This window comes from Vollenhovia emeryi, unplaced genomic scaffold (genome assembly GCF_000949405.1).
Source record: "Vollenhovia emeryi isolate VEMERY1.0 unplaced genomic scaffold, V.emery_V1.0 DF939173.1, whole genome shotgun sequence".
In the NCBI taxonomy this organism is placed as follows: domain Eukaryota; kingdom Metazoa; phylum Arthropoda; class Insecta; order Hymenoptera; family Formicidae; genus Vollenhovia; species Vollenhovia emeryi.
In genome coordinates this window covers 626,711-649,395 of record NW_011967193.1, presented here as the reverse complement: position 1 = coordinate 649,395, position 22,685 = coordinate 626,711, and the positions used below count along the sequence as shown (strand labels likewise).

At 36.0% G+C, this 22,685-nt stretch overlaps 1 protein-coding gene across 3 annotated transcripts; it reads right to left on the bottom strand.

Annotated features, from left to right (window-relative positions):
* Window positions 1–4: 4 nt before the first annotated feature.
* Window positions 5–20,951, bottom strand: LOC105563635 (thrombospondin type-1 domain-containing protein 4-like). Of its 3 annotated transcripts, none has more exons than XM_012015381.1 (14): window positions 20,372–20,951; window positions 16,680–16,880; window positions 9,086–9,233; window positions 4,945–5,111; window positions 4,171–4,267; window positions 3,852–3,891; window positions 3,598–3,722; window positions 3,372–3,501; window positions 2,868–3,120; window positions 2,409–2,609; window positions 1,704–1,865; window positions 1,267–1,443; window positions 951–1,167; window positions 5–789 (listed from the first exon to the last, which is right to left on the bottom strand). In XM_012015381.1, exons 2-14 carry the CDS (start codon window positions 16,719–16,721, stop codon window positions 653–655), a joined length of 1,896 nt encoding a protein of 631 aa, XP_011870771.1. In that variant the 5' UTR covers window positions 16,722–16,880; window positions 20,372–20,951; the 3' UTR covers window positions 5–652. The 3 variants fall into 3 exon arrangements, with proteins under 3 accessions (XP_011870771.1, XP_011870770.1, XP_011870772.1); XM_012015380.1 differs by having other exon boundaries at window positions 20,444–20,951; XM_012015382.1 differs by having other exon boundaries at window positions 16,680–16,809; window positions 20,444–20,951.
* Between the last annotated feature and the right edge of the window lie 1,734 nt (window positions 20,952–22,685).

Below are 22,685 nucleotides of genomic sequence, written 5' to 3'. Positions count from 1 at the left end.
CAATATTCAATATCTGGAAACTATCTTGTTTCCACGATACAACTTCTCGTCTAGTTTCAAATATTTTTTTATTTGTATATACATGTATAATTTATTCTATTAATAGGGAATATACACACAGTAGGTTTTTACTTTAGAGGCAATGTAAATAGTATACTCTCCTGTTTATTGTTGATAATAATAAATAATATGTTTTTACGTAAAATTCCTTGTGCTGAAGTTAGAGCGTTGAAATAAACGGGAAGCAGAGAAATAGAAGATAAGAAGGAACAATGAAGAGAAAAAGCGTGATATTTATTAATGCTCAATATATATATATTTATGGTTACTCAAGAACAGTGCGGATTTAAATGCTGCATTACTACAACGAATTGGCAAATACACATGATCAGTCTCTTTTGTTTCATTATCAAATATCTCGAACATATTAAAGTCGTGTTTCGTATTAAATTGCTCCGCAGCATGCATGTCTATACTTCTATACATATAAAACGTACAAAAGTTTTACTATCTATCAATTATTAAAAATTATTTGTACAGGCGACGAAAAAGGAGTTTTAATTGGCGATATATATACTAATAAAAAATACTACTAAAGGCAGTTTTTTTTTGCATTAAAAAATCGTAATGAGCATGAGTGTCGAGGGGATTTCTACTCAAAATCCTGCTTGCCCCGAGAACACGACAAACAGCAAGACTCTTGATAAAATTGGTAAGAACAGAGCCGAGCTTGTGTGACTAAATTACAGTTAGCCATTTTGTCTTTGCAAAGCGGATTGTCTTCAACACCTGAAATAAATAAAATTTTAATATATAAAGGTGAAAATATTATTTCCTATAACATTGTTCGTATAAAGGATCGTTTCGTTTTACAGAAACTACAAAATGTTAATGTAAAAGCTCTGTAGTTACTAAATTATCGGTTTCTAAAACTTAGGAATTCTTTCAACCATTTGTTATTTCGGGATCGTCCTGGATTTGAACGACTCTATGAGAAGTTTCAGGCGCTCGTAGGTCGTCTCTGCAAGGGAAATCGTTGCATGTCCTTCGAGATACTGCTCGATCCTCCTCTCGGCAGTGAAGCTGGTGTAATTCAGGTAGTTGGCCATCCGGATTCAGGCATCGGACTTCGCGTTTCTGTACACCTTTGCCACAAGATCGCGAACACTGCAGGCCGATTTTTTGGGAGCAAATACATTTGTCAAGTTCTATTGTAGCCTTTGAATTTTAATCTTGTAATTTTAGTGTGATAAAATGAATACTTACCGGCGTCCAGTCTGATAAAAACCAAGTAGAGGTGCAAGGACGCTCTCTACATGATTTTCTACTTTCAGGTTTGTTCGCAGGACAATTCATGTCCAAGACGACACGTAAAGAGCCTCGAAGAGTTGTAACACATACAACATCTCTAACTTGCTCACCCACATCGCAGTTTGAAGAACACTAGATAATATATAACTATTTTCATTAATAAGTAATTGAATTCTACATTAATGCTTAATTGCAAAAAATATTTTTGTACTGAAATAATTATGAAAACCGTGAAACATAATCACATATATTCTTTCGTTATAAATTTTTATAATACGTATGTGTGCATACACGACATATACAATCCACGCATTATCTTTATATAATATGTACGACTTCTACTTTCTAAGAATATTTTTCATTAATTAGACAAATATATTTTTAAGCCTGACCTCCGTCCAGGGCCCTGTGAACCATTGACCGCTGCAAGTTCTATTGCTCGAACAATCTCTAGAAGTTTCAGGTCGACTCGATTCGTCACAATGTTCCTCGTCAGCATTCATTTCGCAAAGAACTCTTCTAGTTTGAACTCCAGTTCCACATTCTGCCGAGCACTAAAGTCAATGATTATAAATTAAAACCGGCAGGATAATTTTTTAATCTGCATATAATTTCAAGTATGGTGTTTTAGAAAATATAATAAAAAACTTGGAAGAGTGAGAACAAGATCGGCCCCATTTTTCTCGCGTCCGATTTTGGTCACAAAGTAGATACCAAACGACAGGTCTCGTCAAGCTGATTGCAGATATGTCAGTCTGAGAGTGTACCTATTTAACGTTTCAGAGATGTCGGGCTCCAAAAATTCCAAAACCGGGTTGGAGTCGACTAAAAAGTTTCCCAATGGTCGATGCTAATGACATCGTCCTGCATTTTCTATGAACCTAAGTAAGTTTTAGGTGGATTAAGTGATTTTTGGAAACCCATTGGGAAATCTTTCAGTCGACCTCAACTTATGGACACTTGTTCTCACTCTTTCTGTGCTTATTTTTTATGAGTCTTCTCTTAATAAGTTATCGCTGATATAAAAAATAAGCCAATCACATATCTATTCTTATTAGAATGATACTTCAGTTCTCGGTCAAATGGTAACAGCTCACCTGGTCAGACCACTCAGTGAATAACCACTGCGAGTTCTGTAGCTTCGCAGAAACAACGTTCAGCGGCGTTGATTTCGCTAGGCATGGTCCTGAGTCGCACGTTTCATGTACCTCAGGTTTTTCTGAGAGATCGCACGGAGCACCTTCAGTAACGCAAGTTACGACTCTCGTTCTTTTCCCCACGCCGCAGGATGTGGAACACTTTAAAACCAATAAAAAATTGCCATCATTTGATTGAAATATTTGTATACAGATTATATATATTTAAAAATTGTTTATATCAGGAAAATTAGAAAGATAGCTTTAAATGTTAAACCTGAAACAGATGTGAAAGCATAATTAAATATTTAAATCTGACACACATCGTTATATATTTTACTTCATCTACTTCTCTTATATAACAAGTTATCGATATACATAAATCGATAATTCTATGCGTGTGCGTCTGGACAAAATTACCTGCGACCAAACGCCCACGGTCCATCGGGGAGCCAATGATTGAGAGGGAGTTTGCGTCGACGTTTGTCTGATCTCCTCGCACGCTGGCATCTCGCACACTTCGCTCGTTGGCAAATTTCTTGGTTCGGTGCAAGCACCGTCGGCGACTCTCATTGTCAACGACGGTTTTACTTCCTGCACGCACTCAAGTTCCCGTGTGCGGATCCCGACGCCGCAGGAAGTAGAACAGTCACTCCATGGTCCGCCGCGCCACCTTCGAGAATACAATTTTTATTTTCAGAAGAACGTAGAAAAGGTGTTTTAAATAATTAAACGCGTATTTATTTATTATCCATCCAATAGCAATAAAAACATAGCTTAAGTTTTTCATTGCAATAATACATTTCTTTACTTGGTCTTTATTAAACATCTTATCGCAAATAACTTTTAAGAAAGTTAATAAGGTTCTTAGTAACAAAATTATGTAATAAGAATACTTATGGAATATAAATTAAAACCAATTACTTGGGTGGACATGGCATGGTGTTGCATCTGAGACGAATTTCGTGCAGTTTCTCTAACCCATGACATCTCTTCTCCGGTACTGGCTGCTGCGTGTGCTCTTTGATACACACGTGTCTGAGTACCTGTACACCTTATGTAACACATTACAGAAACCATTCGTACATACCTGCAGTTCCCCACATAACTTGTCATAAAACAAACTACTTATCAGCTAATTTTCGTTTACCTCCGCCGCATGATTTACTGCACTCACTATGACCAATCGCTTTCCAGATAAATTTTCTTTTCCTGTAACGTCGTGGCGAATACGGTGGAGATGTTACGTCACTCACTGCTGGCCCATTTTCGAATCTAAAATTAAATTCTTTGTAATTACTAAATTTGAAGCATGACACTTATTATCAAAAGACGGATTATATAAGCGATGCCTTAATTTATTGAATTATACGTACGTTAATTAACTTATTAAGAACTACTTACCTTCTATTTTGTAAGCTATGCTCAACGCCTTTATTGGTAACTGCAATAAAGTAATTTTTCATTTTGTATAAATTTTTGCATGTGTGTGACATTTAATTTTTATAACTTAAAGAAAGGATAACTTTTAAAGCATGATTTTTGCTGGCTTGTCAATTTTTTTAAATAAATTTAAGCTCAGTCTGAAAATGGCACTCCAAAAAAAGTAGCGGAACGCAATTCTTCGTCTGCATTACGAGAAATATTTTAAAATCAGCAAAAACTAATGCTTTTAAAATTACTGTTTTCTAAATATACATATATGGTTACGATAAAGTAATACCTGAATTATGCGGGAAATGATTACTTCTCGGTAAATTTGTATTTCCGGGAATGCGATATCGGTAAACAATACCAGGGTTTGGTTCCTGATACAAGACCTACGACAGAATAAAATTAGATTAGGTTACTTTAAGTAGATCCGAATTAAGAATAATTGAGATCTAATTTTTTACAAGATATCTAGTTTAATTATTATTGGGTAATTTTTACTTATTGAATTATTGTTAGACAACGTTCAATTATTAGAACTTAATATTCCGAAAGTGGAACAGTACGCAATTTAACATCATTAAACATAGAACCTATACGATTTATGACAATGTGTAGCGGAAAATCAGCGGTGAAAGGGTTAAATGGAACTCGGTTGAACTCATTAACGCCCACGATTGCTAGCGCGCAACAATTGCTGCTCTTAGCCACTATTATTACAGGCGTGTTATAACAATGTGTGCAATTTAGCCAGGAGATGCAAAGTATTCCGTAAGATATAAAGCATATTTTATATGTAACTAGCGGCCTTACCCGGCTTCGCTCGGGCCTCCTTTCTCTTAAATCACTTTTTTTTAAATATCATTCTTGTTCAATACCTTTTTTAAACGTCTCTTTACATATATCTTAATTCCATTTAAATTTATTTTTCCAGTTTCTCTCGGGTAACATCCAAAAATACACAATACCGATCCCAAAAAAACCTTTTTTTACCCAAAATACAGAATCCCGAGGCCAAAATAATTTATACCGAAGTAAAATTTATGTTATATTATATGTTACTTACCATGACATCTATAGATTCCTGTAACGGACCCGCGGCAGAAAAGCTTTCTAAATTCTGAGGACTCTGACGACGATAAACAAATGTTGTTCCGGCCCCTTTGTACTCGCCAGACCAGTTGATAAAATTATTCCCATTAAGCAAGTAGCTACCATCTTGCAATCTAATCGCTGCAAATTCATTAACGTGTATTATTACGTATTCGTTAAATTCTAAACCTGTTGACTTTATGTGCTGCATCAGAGATACAGATTATATGAACAATATAGTGAGAAAATTGTTTACATTTATATTGAAACAAATAGCCAGCGCTATTAATTATCACCTTTAGATTTTCCATCTGACTGATTACTATTGCGAGTAATTACGTATCTTAAAAAATATATATGTATGTACATAAGAGACATATTGATTAGTTAGAGATAAAATATACTATAGTTAGAGATGAAAAAATTACGAGGACCGCAATCTATTTGCGAATAAATTACTTATTTTTAGTTCTATTTATAGAGTGACGATGATCTTCGACACGTCGATGGACATGGATCACGCTAAAGCTGGCAATCACGATCGTTTAAACGAGACTTGGGCGCGCACAATAGCAGTCGTTTATGAGCGAGTTTACGGTCGCGCGCGATTTATGTAATCCACGTGGCACGGGCCGGTGCATCTAATTTAGCGGGACAACGGGCACCGTTCCACTTACGATGCCGTGAGTAAGATTAGATTACGTTACGTTACAAGTGTAACCCGCAAAAAAAAGAACAAATAGATTAAAGCTGTGATGCATTTGCGGAATTTAATTTCCAATTCCTAAAGTTCAAGGGGTCTACTGCAGTCGACAATAGATGTACGAATTTTAGACAATAAACGGCATTGATAAGCAACAACTTAGGCAATATTGGAAAATGAGTTTCGCTTAACAAAAAATTTCTTAATTCTAAACTGTTCTAAACGAAATAACTGATCTACATAAACAATGTCGGAAATAAAGATAAAAACTGCGAAAATTTGTTTCCATTTTCGGCAATACACAGTTGAAAATTTTATGTTAAATTTAACAGATATCACATATCCCAAACGGTCCGCACAAATTTTTGTATTAATTTAACATAATATGGATATGTTAAATGATCACACTAATACTCTGTTAATATTTTAACACAAAATAAGTGCAAATCTCAAAATAATTTGAAATAAATTTTGGATAAAATTAACATATTTTTAATGACATAATGAATATTAGAAAATATAATTTTTACATTTTACAGATGTAATAAGTCAAATGATGGTTCGAAATCACTCTCACTTATGTTATATACAATAGAATAAAATCAACATTTTATTCTGTGAATTTTAACAGATAAATTTTGTTACTAATAATATAGAACACATGTATTGTGTAAGATTAAAAAATAAGTACACATTGTGTTGTTTTAACATTTCTTTTCAAGTGTTTTAATAATTTTACATTTGAGGTCAATTAACGCAGGAGTAATATGTTAAATTAACACATGAATGTGTTAAACATTTAACACAAAAATTTTAACCGGCATTTTCTTTAACAAGAAAACACAAATTTTCCAACTGCGTAGGTGTACGCTTTTTTGAGGTGCGATAAACCCCTTGGTAATTTTAATACGTTCTACAATCCGCTTACAAAATATTCTAATTTGTTAGAAACGTTACATAATATAATTTATTAACTTTACTTTGTCACTTTGACGTTTTATGTTCTTTAGAGATTGGATAGACTTAATTTTACGCACAGCAATTTCCTATCGATTTCCCTCGAATCATTCATCTTCACAGATTAAGTGAGGATAATGGGAGGCGCGATCACGTCGGCGGTAATGAAGGTTCCGACAGTATTGTTAACGATCGCAACTAATCACGCTGCTGGCGACTCATTTGCTTATCGGCGATGCAATCATTGTATAGGAGGCGCATTGATTACGATCTGTTATTCGCATCCTGTGAAAGGTAATCATTACATTACTTCGATCGAGCGATGAATGGATTCGAAAGGCATCGAAGGTGATACAATGACGAACACCTTCATATGTAATGGAGGCTTCATTTTTTATCAAATTTTAAATACCATATCGCCAAATTTGTTGCAAAATGCGTGTCCTACACTATATTCTTTTTCTGAGCATATAAATATTATTTTAAACATTGCTAAAGTGTTTGTTATTTATCGTTATATTAACCATTTGTTTTTCAATGGTTTATATATTTTTAAGTGCCAATTCAATATTATTTACAGCCGGTTTTTATTATAATTTTTGCTTTCAAAATCTTTTGAAAGTCACCGCAAAATTACTTAATTTATGTACATACCGTTCAAATTAATTAACGAGAAAGAGAAGGAGTCTGTGTGGTTTACGATTAATTATATTGTAAATATTTTGGAGTTTTCAACACATGATATTGTTTAAAAAGTATAATCCAAACCTGATAATTATGCACATGAATTTTGCGTAATGAAGTTACATATATTTTTTAGTGCGTTACATTATCTTGAGAACATTGATGATCTCTACAGAAGAAAAGAGTTAATTAGTTTTCGTAGATTCAATAGTCGTAACTACTCATCGCGGCTTGTAATACGTCTTGTTGTTTTATGGCAGGAAATAAAGACTCGGAAACAACTGAGATGTCTGATGTAATAGCTATAAATCAGCTAAATAAATGGATGCCATTGCTTTAATGATAACATTTGCTTTCAATTCTTAATTCTTGAATTTAATTCTCGAGCTTTTTGTAACTCGACATAAAATTTTATTGCGAATACAAACCTCGGTATAATAGTTTCATAATTTTGCACAAATAAAAAAGAGTCATTTTTCTTTTTCTTTACGTTACATTATCTTTTTATCTCGCAAACAGAATGCTTATCGTAAATTAACGCGGACAACGTAATCATTCGCAGGACGATGATGATCTTAATTGTCGGGTGCGGTCGCCATTTAACGACCATGCCATGTAACGGGTTATCGTAAACAGTGCATAAACAGTAAGAAATCGCGGTAGGTGGAAATGCATTCCTTGCAACCGGTTGCCTGCAATTTCCACGAAATCCAAAGCAATACCACTGAATTATTCTACCCGGCGCCAACCGCGCAATTAATGTTAGCACTGATCAGTATCTAAACGTCAGTAAAAAAAGTTACTAGTCACGTCCTGGTCATGTAACGTCCAATTTACATTGCAAAGTTGCACAAAGTTGCGTACATGCCGACATTAATTTATATTTTGTAATGAAGAAATTATTGTCACCCTTTTTTATCACTTCCTATCCAAGAAATTTTATCCCCTTTGTAACGTTGCGGTTTTAGAAGGCAGGAGGATTAACTTATTCTACGTCGTCAGCAATTTACAGGCTGTAGACTGCCAGGAACAAGAAAATTCGGGACATTAGATCAAGACATGTAAAATTATTTTTTACAAATTTCCATGCCTTCAAAATGGCAGACCAAATTTTTAAGAAAAGTTATCTTTTCCAGTGAAAAGTTATATACGGGAGTTTTTTCGAGTCGCTGATCACGAATATGCGCTCAGATTCTCGAAATTTAAGACGGCGCACCCAATATCGATCGGATCCCGTAAAAATCCAGATTATTCGAGGAAAACTCGTTTTCACTCGACCCACATGCATCTAAACTCTTCAAAGCTACGAAATTTGGTCAAAATATGGAACATATGGAAAAAAGAAGAAAAGTTAGTTTTTACAATCGAAATTAAAAACTGCAAATTTTAGTTTGACGGCCTTATGGGTCCGCCATCTTGAATTTGGGGAATCTAAATATATATTCGTAATCAGCGACCCCCAAAACCCCTGTGTATAACTTTTCACCGAGACAAAATTTCTTCTCCATAATTTTACACATTTTCATCTAATGTCCTGAAGTTTTTAGCTTCTGGCAGTTCACACCCCGTAGATTGCTGGCGGCCTATAAATGAGGTTTATGTAGACTTGAAAATATAAAATATTGCTTAATAATGCCTTTCTGAAATAAATGACAAGCGCTTACGCTTAAGTGTATGATGCAAGGTTTAACGCGCGGAGGTGAATTATTGAAAGTAGTTCAACCATCTTAATTTATCTTCATCAATAGTCACGAATTCCTAGTTCTCTTACCAAGATAGTTCTGCGTGCGACGGAGTTCGGTCACGTTCAGTGCCAAGGCGCCACGTGGGACCACCGCCACCAGATTATAACCCGGTTCCAAAGTCGGCTCCGTGAAAATTCCATCTATCAGATGACCGCTGCCAAATCTCACGCCACACTGAAACAGTCGGTACAACACGTGCCGTGCCAGCCAAGAATCTCATGGGAGCGATAATAAATCGTGCGACTTCGTAGACTAAATTTCACAGTCTCGTGTTCACGATCGAAGATAAAGCGGCCCGCGAAACGGGGAGTGATGAATGACGTTCCCGCGTGCATTTCTATTTTTCTAGGTGTCAAAGTGGAATCGAGAGAATATATATGTATCACCACGCTGATGCCAATCTGCGAAATGAAATTAATGGGAAGCGACACACCCACTTTGGTCGATGCAGACAGGCGATTTACGCTTGTGTGTGCTTGATAAAAATTATCGATTTCCGTGCGTCAGCTACGACACGCTGTGTCGCGAGATAATCCGAAAATTTCACAAGTAGATCGAAAGACAGTTCGAAGTTGTAAGATATAGAGGAAAGTTCACTATTATCAGACAGGCTCTTAATATGAGACAGCGGAGTTTCTACTAAATTAATAGGCGTCGTCTGTTGGTTCCACCATGGATTTATTGCCCTTGGAGTGAGATCTATTTAGTGGAAAATTCATTGTTAGATTGCCGCGAAAGAAGATTGTGATTGAATTTAGATGCTGAAAACCTGCTATCTCATATTAGAAGCCCATCTCATAAAAGGAGACTTTCCTCTGTATTTTTTAGACAATAAAGTTCCTGTTTCCTGCATTTCGATTTATGATAAGATTATGCTTGGCGTTTACTTATTTCCAGCGGAACTTATTGTCGCAACTTCAGCCAGGCGGGGTGATAGAGTGCAAGCGGACCGAAACGGTGGCAAATCGTCGTCTAAATTTACGTCTTGACAGCCATAATTTCGCGTTACCCTTTCCGTTCTCTGGCGCACGGAAGAGCATTTTACATTTGCACGGTTACCGCACCCCCTGTTTTGCTAATGCACAGAAATAAACACCGGCCGCGAATCGTCGGTCCTGGAAATTAGTGCGAGAATAAGCCTTTCAGACCCACTATTCTCAAACAAATATATTTCTATACAAAGGTATGACAAACGCAGCTAAGCTCAGATATTGAGGAAGGTCCTCTATTATGAGATAGGATTCTAATACGAGCGAGCAGGTTTGTAACGTCCAAATTCAATCAATCACAAATTTTTTTTCGCAACGATCGCACGATTTAACAATCAATGTTTCACTAAACAGATTTTCCAAGGGCAATGAATTCATGATGGAACCAACAGATGAGGCCTATTAATTTAGCAGAAACTCCGCTATCTCACATTAGGAACCTATCTTATAATAAGGGACTTTTCGCTAATAATACGACACATTCTCGAAATAATTGACTCTAAAATTGAAAAGAAAATTGAAACAACACATTCTATGCGTTCGTTCCGATATAAATTACATAGGAGTCACACTTAAAATGCACGTTCTTCCGGAACATCTTGCGTGAAGACACCAAAATAGCTTGAAAGCAAGATCTACATCGAGACAGTGGAATGTTTTTGCTTCCTCGCCAGATCGCCGCGTAGATCATCAAGGTTAATTAAGCGATCAAACGGTAGCTTGGAGATGCGCGATTCGACCTGAATCGCGATCAAAGTATTATCACGGTGTACGTGCCACGTGGCCCGGTTGTGGCATGTGTACGAAAGAGAGAGAAAAAGAATTCTCGTTCAATCTATACCGCGAGCCTCTTCCATCAGCTTGCCAGTATCTTTGCGGCAATAAATCATTTCTTTTGCTCCTACACTCCCGCGCTACTTTGCTATCGCTAAGTGACCTTGTTAATCTCGCGCAATATTATCTACCTGTACTATTTTTTTAATATTTTAGAAAAGATTGTTAAGAACGTGTCTAAAAATTATTATTTCGTCAAATGTAAATTATGTCATGTGTCGAATGTACAGCGACAATTTAATTCAACATCTTTAAAATTGGAAATAATTGTTAGATTAGTTTCTAATAATAAGTAGGGATTGAAGCTGAATATAAACTTAATATAATATTTAATACTGTATCTTCCATCTCGACTAAAGAAGTACGTATTATTACACTCTTACAATGCCATAAATTACAGCACCCTTGCTGCAATCTATGGGACAAGTTTTATTGTGCTAGCAAATTAAAAGTAAATCAAGATTCCGGGTTAAGCTCGCCCAAGTTTCTTTGGCAACACGTGTCTGCATGATTTATATAAAGTACAGCGACATAATTCAACATTTTACATGTCGGGGATCATTCTGAAAGAGTGACGGTGCTCGATTGAGGCTGACCGTTCATTTTCAACCGGGTTTAATCGGCGAACTGCACATCAAGCCGCGCCCAAACTGACACTCCTCTCTCCAATTGGATTAACTCGGGATGAATGTCAACTTGCTTGCCGTTTGTATACGCGAGATCGCACGATGTTAATTGTATGAATATCGCATGAGTGAATTTATAAATCGGCGGCGAACAATGAATGCACAGTGGCGTAGAACGTTCAGTGTTGAAGCCGGAATATAATATAGAAAGATTCGGTTAAGAGAACGATATAAAGAACTGGAATATAAATATCTCACTAGGTTTCCAAACTGTAACAAAACACGAGGATAAAATAAGAAATAAAACAATTACTTAGATGAAGAGATCTTTTAATATGATCCTTTTTCAAAATCAATTTAGTTATGTATTTGTTCTTACAAATGTAAGCAAAGTATAATTCAACAATAAGCATTGGTGGCTGTTCTAAATTTCGCGTTTCTTTAAATAATACTTTTTTAACAAAAGTATTTTCAGACATTCATTGTTAAAAATGTCTAACAAATCTGTAACAAATAAATATATTTACAGATAGCAATATTAGATCTAATTATATTCAGTTTGCAAGCGAAACGGGTAAATGTACAATCTTTAAAAAACTTCTTAATTCCAGATTGATTAGCATTTTCCAATGCTTTCGCTGATAAAAATGCTCGTTTCAGCATAAGTGATTGCGCAAAAGTCTTGCATTCGGGTGAAACAATTTCAACTAGCAAGCTAGTATCGCAATTCTAATATCACAATTTATCGAATCGCGTTATACGTCGTAAATAATTACGAACGAACCATAATTCTGTCTGCGTAAGAATGTGTATAGGCTCCTCATGCAGCACCTCGGCCACATTAGGTGTTTACATAGCGATAAAATACGGTCGTGTGTATACTCTGCGTATCGCCGAGTAACGTATGAACGCGCGATTAAGAGAGAACCATTTTCTTTGTGAATGGCTAAATAATTTTCTCGGTTCTCCGAGATTACGCCGCGCGCAAGTCGTCCCGGTTGCTTAATTAACCGCCTCGTGTTATACGATTCCTGTGTTTGATTACCACAACTTAAGTCTCGTTAATTTAGACAGAAAGAAACCTGATACAATGCACAGAAATAGGATGCATTCTGTGTTAACTTCTTATTATTTATCGCAACATGAATAAACAATGTAAATTCTCAGGGTTGGGAAGTAACTCGTTACTTGTAACGAAGTTACAGTTACACACCCTCAGAAAGGATTTCTGTTACTCAGACAAATACTATTCTTCACGCATTTATATTTCTTACAACCTCATATAGTATAAAAATAAGACAATATCAAAATAAAATCAATAATTCTTATTCTCCTCTATCGAATTAAAAAAGATTGACTTACTATATTGAGACAAAAGTAAATTGTACAAACGTAAGTTTATATATTCTTGCGTTTAGAATAAATTTTCCCTCCATCTTACAACGCACCAAGTTGGCACCACGATATTCGACAAAAGACGATACGTACTGTCATTTTATTCTAGATTTTAGAGTTTTTTTATTCAAGATTAAAATATTCCTTTCTCTACAAATAAATATGATTGACGCTGTATCGATCCTATTTTATGATACGTTGAAGTGTAATAACATTGGATCCAAAAATTTTAACTGTAACGCGTTACTTTTCAGAATTGGTAACTTGTAACTGCAGCTCGTTACATTTTTAGCGAGAAAGCTGCAAATGTAACTAGATACTTTTACAGAGTAACTTTTACAAAGTAACTTTCCCAACCCTGTAAATATTTCAATTTATCCGCATTTACAGTGGTCGCAGTACAGAAGCACGAATTGAGGGATCGTTCTGCACTTCGTCAGACTTCTAAGCGCCCACCTTAGCTGGATTATGCGTTATGTCACCGACGAGAGTGAAGTGGAATGAACCTGAGACAGCACCGCGGCGCGTCTCCCTTTTTACGATAATCAAGATCGACGGCGTCGAGCCGATCGTCTCGCGATGATACCTAGCATCGAAATCTCCGCTTACCGCTTATTTTCGGTGCGTTATTTTCGTGGCCACTCAAGCCGTTAAATCCCCATCGCCCTAAATGCGGCGCATAATGACAAACCTGCTGCGCGACGATGCACATCGACGGTCTTTTTATAGGTCCGTTATTCGGTCAAACGTCAAAATTCTTTTAACAAAATGTTTCCTTTATTTGTTACTTAACGCGTAAAAAAATGAAGCAATTAAAAGAATCGTAACACTTAAAAATGGACGCGATCGATACATCGTAAAACGTGTAGCCAGAAATGTAAGTATCACATTCTAATCTTATTATTTCCGCAGCAGTTTTCTGATACCAAATGCAAATCTTCTACGTAACATTTTATGCTGTTGCAACCCTTTCGAGCGTAATAGATAATCCCTCCGTTATTTACGTATACACTATGTGGTCTTCCGCGAGTGTCACAAAGATTTCAGCGAGATGCTTTGAATAATGGAACTTGCCATTTATCCTCCACCTAATGTAATTAATGAAGATTATAAACTGCAAACACTTAAGCGTCCAATAAATAAACAGCAATGAGGGAGGTTCGCCGACAATCTGCGTCTTCTCGGTACCAGCCAAATAAATTCGGTCCGATCCGAAGAAATCTCACGAGCCATTAAACGAAACGGATATACGGAGAAAATAAAGACGTCGTCGCGATTTGGTGGCAAACACGTAAGGGACATGTCGGGGGGTCGGCGTAAACCTCTGGCGCCGTGCTCCCACAATAATGAAGACGAATAGCCGCCACATAAACTTGTCAAATATGTCCGAGTGAATGAATGAAAACTGCAATCTCACGAGCGGACGTAAAAGAATACAACAGTTCCGAAATTTTCAGTGCCCTATAAATCACGCTTGCCGTATATCTTAATGTTTCTAAATATCGCATGTATACTTCGCCTTCTAATTTTCATCTCGTACAAGCCGAAACAGCGATACGAAAGAGAAGCGATCGATGCCTAAAATTTGTGAAATTGAGACAGAAATAAAGGATAAAAAATTATATTATTCTTTGACTTTTAACGTGAAATTTCTCGCATTAAAAGATACCTGCAGCTTGAAAAAAAATTCTTCGTCAAGCGTGTGAAATGAGGCAAGAGTTTCTGCGCGAGGAAAATATTAATCCTCGCTCTTGAGAGAAAAGTATTTATAGAAATTATACGATTTACCGTCGCTCGAAAAAAAGAATTTCTAGCGACTGAGATTCGATTTCGGATCGTGTGGCAGGAAGTTGCACATTCTGCTCCGATTATATTATTCTGCCATTCTAAAAATACGCACCGCCAGCAACACTTTGCCGCAGGAATGCGTTAAGCGAAACTTCCTACTCAACATTCGGCGTACTGGTTACTCAGGCATAATTTACAGTTACGGAAAGCCGACTGTGCGAATATCGGATCACCTGGAAGTTCAATTAATTCTGACATGTCCCCGCGTGTTGCCGCTCATTTACGCAGGAAGAACGATCCTCGCAGGTCCTTAAATTGTCCATAATTAGGCGCCGGTAGCGCTTAAATTATGCTAATAGAGCATCGTTTTACGTACACCGGTCGGTCCGGTTTAGATGGTATTATGATGGCATTAGTGTACAAGGCTGGCCGTTTGTTCCAATTAACATCTTGCGACGCTTCCGCCTTTTCACAAAACAACGTAATGTTCCTCTCTTTCTCACAAAATTGCTTGAATGTGTTTTATATTTTACGCAAACGTGGTTAATTAATATGTAGCATAAAACACTTTGATTTGAATCTACAAATAACCGAAAACTTATAAACGAATAATATACCATGAGAAACTAAGCTTTTCTCACGGTATACGTTAAAAACATTTCTAATTCTGTACAAAATATAAAATATGGAATATAGTTGCAGAACATCGTATTGAAAGTAGAGTAGAAAATAATTCGATCAACTTTTCTAAATTTTTAGTTTATAAGGTAATATTATTATTATTCCAATTAATCTAAAATCTCCTTTTATTTTGTCTTTTATTTAATCCATTTACTATTCAGTTTTATTCACCTCAAGTGAACTTCTACTTTGTAAATTTATATTCTTGCTAGCATGTCCAATGCCATTTACTACGTTCAGGTGCATTAACCTTCGTGGAAAATATATGCACGTATTTTAAGAGAATTTCCCCATCGCACATGTAGATAAAGCTACGGTCTCTTATAAGAAATTCTTATCATCGCAAGATTCTGTTACCGTGTAACACTTTTTATTACCTCGTCGACGGAAGTCTCACCGTCGACCGAAGAAACGTGAACTAAGAAGGAAAAACAGATATTGAAACAATCTCATTTAATCTTCCACGGAAATCGAATAATGTGAAAGGTAAATTCTAAGACATTTTTGTAAACTCATCTATATGAATTTTTGTGAATTATAAACATACTGTTTCTAATGAAACATTTCAACAATTGCCAAAATTGATTATTAATAGAAGAATATTAAAAACAAGACTTCTAAATAAAGATTTACACCCAGAAAAAATATTTATTTAAACAAATAAGATACGCTGAAATCATATTTCTTTGAATCTACTCAATCTACTAAATTTTTATTTACTTCTACTAAAACATTTGCTAGATTTGTGAAGAAATAGATAAGAATTTACTTAAAAATTTCAGTCTTAATCAAATAAAATTTTGGTTAAGGTAACGAAATCATTTCTTCGAAATTAAATAAAAGGCTAGTAAGGTCAAAATTTCAAGAGACTTTATTTGATTTCAAAGAAACTTTTTCTGGGTGTAGTATCAAAACTATACGAGAATAAAATTTGTGAAAGTTTCGGTCGCATAATGGACAATGAGCTCTGTCACCTTTCATATTCTTCGTTTTCATTTCTAACGTGAATCTCATGTGTTAGAGTGTCGCCATTTCTTGGTTCGATGGAAGTTAAACCTCCATGAATTGTAAGACAAAAAATTTTTATCTATTACGTTTCCGTTTCTATAAGAAGAAATTATACGATCGACCCCAGTGATCGGGACTGGCGGCACGATGTTCGTGGCATGTGCCGGAACATATTTACGAACAATTTCGCCCACGTTTGATATACGAGTTTGACATTGAGGCTGCAACCGGACGGCCGCCTTAATGGCGCGGTAAATCACACGTCAATATATGTTAGTCGCGTTGCGCTTATACCTTACCGTTAAAGATAGCAGCAAAAAGGGAAGAACGAGTGGTTGCATCTTGACGGATTTTCGCTCTTGCGGTCTCTCACTGTCGACGCATTTCGCTGCAGCTTCTGGTGGGACGGTTCACACTTTTCTTTCCGCACTGCACATTTGATCTTACGTCATTTTCACTGTTTTAAATGCTGTTTGCGATATTGGTAGATTTCTCGTTGACTAGAAGTAGTCAGCAATCCGAGTTGTTAAATTATGAAAAAATTATGTCCTTGTTAAAATATTGCATTAACACTAATCTTTCTTAATGTTGTGTAGATATTCAGAATAATATTATAAATTATGATATTGCCAATGCTAGTATTTTGGAGAAATTATAGAGATTAGATTTTTTAATTTGGTTTTTCTTAACTAAGCTTTCATTTAATTCTTTAATTGTTTTAAGTAATTTCGGGCAATAGTGTTTTACTCAACGTCAATATGAAAGGTTGAATATTAAAATAATATGGTTTTGAAATATAATAATAAAAAAAATGTGGATATACTGAATCTCTTTCAGTAAATAAATCAAAACGATTAATACTTTTATATCTGTTCATGCAGTTATGTCATGGAATCCGCGATATGATCGAATCTTTAAGTTATTTCTGTGATATTTCGCGAATAGTGACGATAACAGTATTATCATTGTAACATTCCAGAGATAAAACCTCATGAACATCGGCGCGAATCGCGTGGAATGCAATTACATCATCGCCTCTGTAAAGTTCCGACGATTCGCAATTTTACGAGAGCTTGATCGAACCCTAGCAAATCCACGATATTGCTTGATAAAACGTCAATTAAATAATGGCTTTTTTTACACCTATCTCAAATTTATTCGTAATTACTTTTACCTGTAACTTTCTGTCGTACCTTTTTTTATAAAAGTAAAACATAAACATGATTTACACGGTAAAACATTAAGAAATACGCTATCGTCAAATATAAAAACTAAAAACAAGTTGTACACAGTTATTAATATTTTTTAACGATTTCAAACGATTAAAAGCACATTTTACTCCACGAAAGATTTAGATAACGTGTATACTTCGATATACGTATTTCCACGAAAAGATTAATAAACCGCAACAGATGATATTTAATAATGGCATGATACAAGCCATTAAGTTAATTAATAACCCGCGAATTAATTATTAATACGACTTGCTTGCGTTAAATGACGTTTGACATTCAAACCAAATGTTGTAGCGCGAAGAAGCCGGCCGCGGCGAAGGAAATTAAATATTAGAGAAGTCATCGGCTGGCGTGCGTGTGAGAGTGCGTATGCACGTACAATGCTTTCATGCTCCAGTTGCTAGTGAGCGTTAGACAAGAACCTATATTACTCGTACGTCGACCTGTCGAAGGTGGAGTGGCCCGAGGCTAGAATTATCCGCAGATTACGCACACTGAGGAAAAAGTGTTTGAAAATTTATTTCTGGCGTAATAATGTTTATTTCGCTGAACATTATACGCCACAAATAAATTTTCAAAGACTTTTTCTCAATGCATACCAGAGAGATTTGACGCGTTTCGTTACGCGTAACGGTACGTCAAATTAAGACTGTCCTCTTAAATTTTCTCACTTTTTAAACAGATATGTCCATTTGTGCGAGAACGAAATCCACGTGACATCGAAAATCAATCAATGGACGACGTGAATTTCAGGCGCGCGGGCCGCGCTGATTACAAGCGGGTCGTAAATTTCGATCGCTTTAGAAACGAGGAAAGTTTGCACCCGCGCAAATCTATGCAAATCGGCGCGTCGCGGGATAAATTGCCGACAAAGGCTGCGCAAAGTCGCGTCGCCAATTACACGAGTGCGCTTGCATAATCGTATACGATAAATTTGCCGCAGTCGAGCGTGCCCGGCTCGAAGTGTCCACCGAAGAATTTTTGCGGGGACAGAACTCGCGGGGCGGACGGTGAGCATTGCGCGCGCCGTCCGCCGCATATTCTGAAATGCGATAGTTCCTCGCGATAATGTCATTGCACCGGTGAACCGTCGTGTAATCCGACGCGCGTCGTTCGGTGACGAGCATATTTCACAATATTGAAAAAGATTGTCGACACCGTTGACACTCGAAACGGGACTGCGGCGCGTGTTATTTACGCGCGCGCGCGATCGATGCAAATTAACCCGCGTGATATACGATCATTAAATCGCATACGAATTGCTCATTAAGTTTTACAATTATTGCTATTACGACGTTTCGAATGCACCTCGATTGCATCGCGCACGCCTGCACGCGCGAATAAACACGTGCCCGATAATTTTATTAACTTTTTCAGCCGAGCACGAACATTACATTAAATAGTGTGACTCTCCAGTTAAAACTAGTTATTGTCTAGATAAAATTGGGTGATTATGTGCATGAGTTGCTCCAAAGTCGTATTTCTTCAGAAAGCAGCTCTCGGAGCTCCGGCCATTTTAATATATTTCAATGCTACAAGTATATTGTACTATACGCTTATCTTTTGAGCATTTGTATAGCACAGCATTTCGCCTCGGATATCTACTCTAGAATATATTTGCCAGAATAAATTTTAAAAAAGGAATATTTCAATAATTTTTATATTACTAAAAGTCATAAATTTTTATAATTATGTGCATGAGTTGCGGGTCAGACGTATCGTCAACGTGCTCCAAAGTCGTGTTTCTTCAAAAAGCAGCTCGTGGAGCACCGACCTTTTTAATATATTTAAATGCTACACGTACTTACACCACGCTTATCTTTTGAGCATTTGTCTAACACAGACTTTCGCCTCGGGCGTCTACTCTAGTATATATTCGCCAGAATATATTTTACAAAAAGGACATAAAAAAAATGTGTATATTACTAAAAGTCATCAATTTTTATAATTATGTGCAATATATAATAATTGTGCAACAAACGAAATCGATTGTACCGCAGTGAGAATGTTTACACGCATGCTGAAAATATGCGGTCATTCAACGTGTAAGAGCATTTGTTACGGGGTTAGAACATTATTTGCGTGCGTTCCCATGTGTATGTTTTCTATCGGACCGCCGTTTATTGGGAGTCTTACTTTATTGCAGAGAAAACACGTCGCATCGCGCGGCGAGATGGAGCATTTGAGGGAATCTTACGCAAGTTGCGATGTACCGTTTATTTTTACGATTATCGAAACCCCGTCAGCACCTACCGCACTATAAATACACGTTTGCAAAAGGCGAACCTGTGAACGAGCCTGCGAACAAGGAGTCATTTTCGACCGAGTGGAACGTAACTAATCACAGTTTTGCACGTAGCATATTTGTGATCCCGGCTTCGTAATCCCGGCTGCGCGTTCGTAATTATACCAGCTGCGATAACTACAAGAACGGAACTAGGCGTGCTGCTCGTGTTGTAATTGCCAAATGAGATGCAAATAAGTTTCATTTAACCGATTGTCATAGAATGCCCAAGGTGTTACGCATTACTTTAATATTCGTGCGATGAATAAAAGATAATTATTTGTTATTTAGTCAAATTTACACGAAATTTTATTAATCACCGTTTGTGGAAATAAACTAATTACATTTTATATTTAGTTATGCCTAAAAGATATATAAAAGAGAATAAAATAATTAAATATATCTTTGATAAGTTTACATGTTAAAGATGCTATTGTTAATTTTACTTAAATATATTAGAAGAGGTGGTTACATTTTATATGCCTGCATTTAATTAATTACGAAGATCACGTCAAATCGTGATCCTGGTGACTACTTGACTGACCTGTTGCACCGAGTTCAGATTGTATGTGAAATTGTTGACAGAGAATAAACACACTAACCAGGCACGGCAGCTAATATCAACTCACAATCACAGAATACGTATCTCATTTGCAAATTTGCAGAGCAAATTATTATCACGTCATAGAGGTTCATCGCGATTAATCGCACTGTAATTACACAATTATCCCGAACGCGTAGTGTTCGATTCGTAAGCTAATAGACTTATCGCCAATCAGTTCACCAGCTGGTTGATTCATCAATGCCACCGATCGACAAACAGAACATTGTTCCTCAGTGTTGCAGTTGTAAAATATCTTTGTGGAATGGCCGCGTATGGGAGTTTAATGTCCAGTTTATGTCCAGTATTCCTCGATAATTTTATTTCTCGATATTATCTCGCGTGTAAATCTAAACGTATGTAAAGTGCAGGAGGTGCATATCGCAGGCTGGTGTGAGCAGATCGGAGAGTCGAGTTTCTCTGTCAGAGGTGTTGTTTCGTACTGACGGCTCCTGTCGTTGGAGGACCGATTTTATACGCCCGCGTGGAGTCGCGGGACCGAGCTTTGGGCGCCTCCGCCACGGCGCGTCACCTGGCAACCAAGTACGAAGACGTTATTTTAATAGATGCAAATATGCTTTTCTTCGTTTCGTGACGCAAATCTTAAAATAACACAGAAGAGGAGTTTGACGGAAATTAATTAAAGGATCTATTACGTTTATTGATCCAATTGAAAGACGGCCAAAACAAATGCAAATTCGAAAATAATCAAAAGAATTTGTACTTTCTGTCAATACTTTTAGAATACAGAACTTTTAACATACACAGAAATTTATTACCTAAATCTATTAATTTTTCTCAATTATATGTTTACTTAAATCACGTTTCTTTCTTGAAACTTTGAATAATTTGATAAGCTTGAAATTAAGGATTTGTTTTGCAATAAAATTGGCGTCCTTTTAATCTTTTGCGATCTAAATTAAATTGACAAAGAAGAATTATTATTTATAAAACCTGAAAATTTTAATTTATAAAACTTAATGTAACGAAAGCAAGAGTAAATTTCTTTTTTTTTAATTAATTTGAATTCGAAAACAAATTTTAAAACATCCAATAAAATCGAGGTTTAATAATTTAATTAGACATAATCCAAAAATAATCAAAAGAATTTGTAATTTCTGTCAGTACTTTCAGAATACAGAACTTCTAACATATATATAAATCTATTACCTAAATCTATTAATTTTTCTCAATTATAAGTTTACTTAAATCACGTTTCTTTCTTGAAACTTTGAATATTTTGATAAGCCTGAAATTAAGGATTTCTTTGCAATAAAATTGGTGTCCTTTTGATCTTTTGCAATCTAAATTAAATTTACGAAGAATTATTATTTATAAAACCTGACAATTTTATTTTATGAAAACTTAATGTAACGAAAGCTAAGAGTAAATTTCTTTTTTTAATTATTTCAAATGCGGAAACAAATTTTAAAACAACCAATAAAATCGAGATTTAATCATTCAATTAGATATAATCCAAAGATATAATCAGAGATAAAGAGATACATAGTTTATGGCATTACGTCATGGTATAATTAGAGCTAAGTTATTTTATTTAGTTTTCTTTTTTGAATCTGATTTTTCTTGAAAAGTCTTGGTTGAGATCAACGATGACGGGACTTCCAACAAATATATGACAAAGGTGGGACTGGTTTCTCTGTATCAAAAGAGAAGAACGTTCCTAGTACATCGCGTACAACCGGTCGTACATCAAATCTCGGTACTGCGAAACATCAACATGATTTATGATTGGCTAACTGTTCACTATTAGAATCTTATAAAAGACAAATATATTCTTAAATACGAATATACTTGCGCGCGCGTGTGTGTGTGTACATATAAAATATATATATTACTGTAATATATTCTTAGAAAACGTTTCTTGAAAGATTAAAAGACCCCGATCTATATCTGCAGCTGCATAAATCTGCATAAATCATTTTCTGGATTCAAATGTCGGGAAATCGCAATTAATTGTGAGAACCTATTTACTTTCAACGGTTTTAGGAGGAAGCGATGACAGCAACTGACATTGATAACCGATGGGTGACTTTCGCCGGAGTGGTTTAACGTCTCGTTCGCAGCCTAGTTGCATTCGCGTACAAGCCTGTAATTAGCGGTCGCCCCGGTGGCGATCTAATACATCTCCGCAAGGAAATTATCGAGTGGCGCTACGTAGATAGAA

What these genes read in the sequence shown, in the direction of transcription:
- LOC105563635 (XM_012015381.1), bottom strand. Translation starts at nt 16,721, where the DNA reads ATGCAACCACTCGTTCTTCCCTTTTTGCTGCTATCTTTAACG. An exon ending in TCACAGGGCCCTGGACGGAG is followed by an intron (nt 1,444 to 1,703) that starts GTCAGGCTTAAA and finishes TATATTATCTAG; the next exon opens with TGTTCTTCAAACTGCGATGT. An exon ending in CGATCCCGAAATAACAAATG is followed by an intron (nt 790 to 950) that starts GTTGAAAGAATT and finishes TATTTATTTCAG; the next exon opens with GTGTTGAAGACAATCCGCTT.